The 6,518-nt window shown below is 40.0% G+C and overlaps 1 protein-coding gene across 1 annotated transcript; it reads right to left on the reverse strand.

Moving 5' to 3' along the window:
- Window positions 1–855: 855 nt before the first annotated feature.
- Window positions 856–4,983, reverse strand: LOC102205898 (coiled-coil domain-containing protein 151-like). The gene is made up of 5 exons (XM_005755354.2): window positions 4,796–4,983; window positions 3,489–3,610; window positions 3,158–3,235; window positions 1,180–1,365; window positions 856–1,050 (listed from the first exon to the last, which is right to left on the reverse strand). Exons 1-5 carry the CDS (start codon window positions 4,842–4,844, stop codon window positions 871–873), a joined length of 615 nt encoding a protein of 204 aa, XP_005755411.1. The 5' UTR covers window positions 4,845–4,983; the 3' UTR covers window positions 856–870.
- Between the last annotated feature and the right edge of the window lie 1,535 nt (window positions 4,984–6,518).

A 6,518-nucleotide genomic window follows, 5' to 3' on the forward strand; every position in this document is an offset into this window, starting at 1 on the left:
GGGACATGAACAGAGCACCAAGGACAGACACAGGTAGGGCTGAATATACACCAAACTTCAGGTTGAACCCTAAACTAGTACAAAATCAGAATAAACACAAGGCACAAAAATGAACTTCAAGGAAACACAAAACGCTGGGTCAAAATGACCCAGGACCCTGACAGTTTCCTGGATGTTCAACAAAGTTGACAAGGTTTTTTTTTTTTTTTTGTTTACACACACATATATGTATACAAATGTTTAAAAGGGGTGTTTATATTTTTATTTTTAAAAAAAGAAAGAGGGAGATTGTTAACTTGTTATTTTCTGTTATATCACGGCCCACGGTGAGTTGTTGTTATTGTGTGTGAGCAGTAAAACATGGAGTAACGAATAAAGCGCTTGGAGTGAGACCACGACGTCATGTCTTTTGACTTAACAAACAGAGCTGTACGTTTGAATTTTTTTTTAGAAATCTCTCAGTCAGAACATGCTATATCATGTTTAGGTGGAAACTACCGAGCTAACTTCCTGCTAACGTCTAACTCCGTTAAATTTAATAAATCCTGTTTTCATGGATGCCTGGATGTTAAACTTAATTTAAACCTTATAAAGCAGCAACGCTGATCATTGTATTAAAGATGAAAGATTTTAGACAGTTTGTAAGTTTCAGTGATGCTGCAGTGTTCATTTGACTTTGGACCCAGAAACGGCTAATGACGTCAGGCTCAAAGAGCAGATTTTGCAGAGTACAGAGATCTTACAGGAAGTGTTTAAGAGACTGTGCTCAGGTACGAGCATGCAGGTGTCTGCTAACGCCTAAAACAGAATTAATGCTGAGAGCAAAGACCAAAATAACCATTTTCAGAGACCAGCTTTGCAGTGACTGTTTCAAAAGTATATAACACAAACCGTTACAGGAGACGGTGCCGACAAAGTCTTGCGTTTTACGAGGAACGCTGGACTGACCTGTAAGTGACTCTTTAATTTCAGGTAGTCAATCATGATGTTCTCGGCCTCCTTGCACTTAAACTGGCTTTTTTCCAGACTGTTCTCCAGGACCCGCAAGTTCTGAAGACAAACACGAATCATTGCTCATTGTGACCTTTGACCTGCACATCTTATAACAAATGAGAACCATATAAAAAGAAACTCAGAGGCAATGACACTTTTTTGTTTTTGAATCAGAGAGGTAACTACCATGGCATTCTCCTCTTTTTTCAAAGTGCGAACACCAGGGGGCGCTACACTGTGCTCTGGTTTCATTCTCCGGTACTCCATCTTCAGCTCTTCACGGCGCCTCTCATAGATCTCAGTGCCATGTTTTAGGGCATTAAGACGCTTCCTGTTGGATAGCACGCAGTCGTCTAGTGTTCCAATGATCTCCTGTGAGACATGCAGAGGAGGAATGCAATGCAGTCATGCATGCGGACCATGACAACAGATTTAGTGTGCAGTCCTGTGAAGAACTAAGAACACCCTGCTGCTTCCACAGGAATTAAAAATGTAAGTAATCACACTTAATTGATTGATCATCATCGGTATAAATGGCATTCACTGCCATTGACGTCTATGGCTATAGACGTCAATTGCACGTCTATAGCCATGCAATTGACGGCTATAGACGTCAATGGCAGTGAATGAGTTAAAGTCTGTCTAAGAGCACCTCAAAAAATCCAGTCCTCACGTTAGACTTCTGTTTGCTGACCTCTCTGCTTTTAATAAGACGCAGGCTCACGTTCCAAACTCCCAGAACAGCTCCTGATGCTGACTTTAAACTTCCTACTGACGAGTCGACAAGGCCTTGTTAACAAATGTCCGGCAGGACTGTGTCATGCTCTGGTTCCCCTCAGGGATGTGTTCTCGTTATTATGTATGCCGACAGCTGCAGGACTTCTTCTGAGGACAGATTTATAATTGCCTGATATCACTGTCCTCTGAGTCTGTCCACGGCCCTGTTTCGCCTGAATTTGTGAAGTAGTGTGATGATAACTATCTGGAGCTAAATGTGTGTCAGAAACAAAAGAAATGATCATTGATTTCAGACGCGTAACCCCGAGTATAAAGCCAGTGTTATTTGTGAAATAGTGCAGTCTTATAAATATCTCGGCACAGCCTTTGTCAAATATCTCCATAATAAAACAGGATCAACGGAGAATGTGTTAGTGGGGACGTTTTATGGCATTTTTATTGTTCATTTATTGAAAGTCTTTGAAGATTTTCTTTTATCTGCTGGCTCAGTATGTATCAAGGATAGAAACTCGCTCGGCAGTGTTGTTAATAAGTTGGTCGCCGTGACCTTGGACCCGGCCCAGTGTAGAATAAACTAAACTTAAAGTCCTTCATTAAAATTCAGAAACCTAAAATCCTCGTTTCTCAGCTCTTAGATTACTTACTGTTGACAGATGATGAATATTTCTGTGAATTTCTGTGAAAATATTTCTTCATTTCCAGTTAATACTTGTACAGCTGCTGTTATTGTGTATATATTTATTTATATTTCTCATACATTCTTATATAGTTCTATATTGTGTATTTTGTTGTACAGTTATTTTATTTTCAACTTTAATTTATATATTTTATCTTATTCTCCCAGTTAAATTTACCCTTCATTCTAATTTGTGTTGTACAGTTATTTCATTTTTAACCTTAATTTATATTTTATTCCTTCCTAGTTAAATTTACCCTTTCTCTTTTTTCATATTTATTTCCTATCTTATTCATAGCCTTTTCCTTTTTTGTTTTCTTTAGGTCACGAGCAGTTGTCCAAGCATTTCACTACATATCGTACTGTGTATGACTGTGTACGTGACAAATAAAATTTGAATTTGAATGTTTATTCTTATACATTTCTCCTTGTTATTCTATTTATTTATTTCATCCTTATGTTATTTTTCTTGATCTCAGCTTTACTGTGCATCAAAGCTGGTTTAAAGACTGTATGTTATGTGTAAGCTGCAAGCAAAAAGCTCTTTTGGGGATTAATGAAGTCGAATCTGAGTTAGTGCTGTCAAGAAGAGTGGACCAAAATTGCCCCACAGTGATGTGACAGATTGATAAAGTCACAAAAACATTGCTGCAGCTTATTGCTGCTCAGTCACTGGCGGACTTATTTCTTCACAGTACTGCATTTCAAGTAAAATCGGAGTTCAGGGTGCGTGCACAAGCTTCCTCTCACCTTCACAGACTTGTTGCGGTAGGTTTCCCTCTCCCTTGCTCTGTTTTGAAAGGCCGCTCTGATCACCTGCTCATCACGCTAAAAGGCAGACACCAGTGTCACCAAAAATGAATTCTAAAACACATTTTTTGAGTGAGATAAATGTGGTTAAAAAAGAGGAAAAGAAGGAGGATTGTTGTCTCCAGCTTCATAAGGACCATAAATGGCTTCCAGCTAGGTAGGCCAGGTTTCTCAGTCTGTGTGTGACTGCACTATTATCTTCTTTATTTTAAATTAAATAAAGTTCAGATCAGCATTCAAACATCTTTAGCTTGTGTTGTGACCATCTTACAGCATGAGCTCCCGCCAGCTTCCTGTGCAGCCTCCTGTTGTCCTCCCTCAGCTGATGGATCAGCTCCTGGTTCTTCATGATGGCAGCTTCATGTCTGTCATAGCACACTTTTCTCTCCACCTCTATGGACACGTTTCATCACCACCACAGTAATACAGAGAAACAGGTGACCCACAGTCACCTGCTGAATTTATCGGGTCTAAGTCAATTATAAGTGTTAAAGTTCATTTAAGAACCTAAATGGCAGTTTGCTGTTTTTCTCTAAGCTGCTTCGTCTCGACTCTTTGTGTTCTAGGTGTTGCACTTTCTGCAGTTTATCGCAGATGTGAGTAATGAAAGAGCTGTGTGAGATAACTGCGTAAGTCATGCTGATTGTAAAATGCTTCATAAAGTTAAAATGAAATATCCTCAAGCTGGATGCCTACCTGTGCTTTTCTGTGCCATCGTTTTTTTCTTCTGATGAAAGAAAGATGGAACTCAGCAGGACCCTGAGTGTACCTGTCAGATGGTCACAGCTGTTGCTCAATATAACCAAAATAAGGTTGCACTGTTTTATATAAAATTAAAGTACACCTGCCTCAGACAGACAGACCACTGTTGCTTGTGTTTACCTCACAGCGACTGTATGATTTACATTCATTAGATGGGATTTCAGATGAGGAGTAGCGATCATTCAGGATGGAAGTAGAACCTCCATAATACAGATCTGATTGTCACGAGAATCAAGCTATGGCTCATGTGTAAAACAAATCATTATCTTCAGTAATCAGTCCCAGGTGTTTTGGAGACTATACAAACAATAACATTGTTGTTTAAATTTTATTTAATTTAATAACTGTACAGTACTCTCTGTTTATAGTAACCATTGTCCTTAATGTAAATATGTAAGAAAAATTGTGTATGTTTCTGTCCTGTGTACTGTTTGTTTGTATATGTGTCTTTTTGGCTGCTGTTACAACCAAATTTCCCCTTGTGGGACAATTAAAGGATTATTCTATTCTATTCTATTATTTATTTTACAGCTGAAAATATTAATCACAGTTTAGGGCACTGAGAATTTTAGAAGACAAGTCGTTTTATTCATTCTCTGCAGCTCATTTAAAGACACTGATCAGCTGCAAGTGTCGAAACTTTGTCTTAATCGACACGAACTGGAGACAGCAAGCGTCTTTATCCGTGAGCTCTTTCATCGCTCAAATCTGTGATTAACTGCAGAAAATGCAACACCTGGAACACGAAGAGCGGAACAAGCCGCTAAGGTGCACCAGCTGCCTCCAGCTGAGCTGAAACCCGCCGAACAAACTTACCGAGCAGTCTGATTTTCCGCTTCAGCCCCGTGATGTGTTCAGCTGCCATCGCTGTGACTTCCTTCAGTCAGTGGCGGAAAACGAAGCCTTTGTTTCTGTTGGAGTTGGTCGCAGTGTTGCCTAGCAACGTGTACACCTAAAGCCAAACCAGGGCTCGTTGAATGAATAGTCGCGTCATTCTCCATTCAATCCAGTAAGGATCGCTGAGTCTCGCGATAGTTCAGGTGTTGTGCCAGAAAGTGATTGCCGTCCGCGGGAGCGCGCAGCTGCTTAAAGCTGTAGGGCCCAGATCCGTTACATAGACGGGATCAAACTGAGATAACGTGCAAAAAACACATTCATGCCTCTGTTATTATGGAGGGACAGGAGTGACTTGAATGAATGAATTAAATTGGCCATTAATTAATTCATTAAATGTTTCATTAATTATTTAATCAGAATCAGAATACTGAGAAATAGCTCTAATATATACAGATCACTCAATTATAAATATCAAGAATGAACAGAGGTGATTATGAATAAATATCAAGAATACTGACAAAGAAAATTACAGAGTAGTAAAGAGTGTGTGCAAAAGACTGCAACTATTGTAGTGTTTACAGTGTGTTAGAGGAGGAGTTGTACAGGGAGATGGCCACTTCCTGTGCCATTCAGTGGTGCTTTTTGGTTATCTCAGTCTGATTAAGTGTGCTCCTGTGACTGACCAGCACGTCATGGAGTGGGTGGGAGGTATTATCCAGCACTCTTTAGTTTGGACAACATTCGCCTGTCAGACACCACCCTAAGGGAGTCCAGCTCCATCCCCACAACATTACTGGCCTGGTAAATCAGTTTATTTACACTTAGAGTTAGAGCTTTTATTGTCATTGTGCGGTTTCTTGCACAGCAAAATTGGGTAGCTGGACCACAAAGGCGCACAAGTAAAGAAAAGAAAACAATATGCAACGAGGGAAAAAAAATAAACGGCAATATATATGCACCCATATATGTGAGTGAACTATATCATGGTGTATGCGTAGAAACATTGAAACAGAAACATCATGCGGATGTAAACAAGGGCAGGTATATAATATAATATAATAAATAAATAAGGGTGGAGGGGCTATCATTTAGCGTGGGGATGGTAATTCCACTGAGACCAAAGTATTGCTCATACCAAAGATGTTGCACATGAGCCAAAAATATTGCACAGAACATGGAAAGAATGAGATACTGCAAATTGTTGATCAACAGCGGTGTCAGAGGGGTTTAATCTGTTGGCATCTGCGAATGATGTATTTAATTAATTCATTTTGTCACTCCGGGCCCCTGCATGTATTTGTTTTGTTTTGTTTGTTTCTTTGTTTTTCCCTTTGCACTTATCTCCACCCCCTGCCAGAGACAGCCAGTTTGGCCCAAAGATGTCAGTGAGTGTGCATGAGTTTCTCTCCAAGCCATGTATGTTTTAATGTGATTATATCACAGATTCAGACATTGGTCTTAGTAAGCTGGAGTTATCTGAACCTTTTTTTACTACAATCAACTAAACCTGGCCTGCTCTGCTTGCCTTCTCTTTTGGCCGAGCCTGCATCTCCAGCCAGGCCTGCTCTGCTAATCCAGCTTGCTCCTCCAGCTAACCCTCTTCTGCTAAGATTGCTGGAGGAGCTGAGCCTGCTCTGCTAACTTGGCCTGCTCCTGCTTTTCAATCTGTTTTCAGGGTGTGACATAGTACAATTATAGCTTC

This window comes from Pundamilia nyererei, unplaced genomic scaffold, assembly GCF_000239375.1.
Source record: "Pundamilia nyererei isolate P.nyererei 1_Seehausen unplaced genomic scaffold, PunNye1.0 scaffold01281, whole genome shotgun sequence".
Lineage (NCBI taxonomy): Eukaryota > Metazoa > Chordata > Actinopteri > Cichliformes > Cichlidae > Pundamilia > Pundamilia nyererei.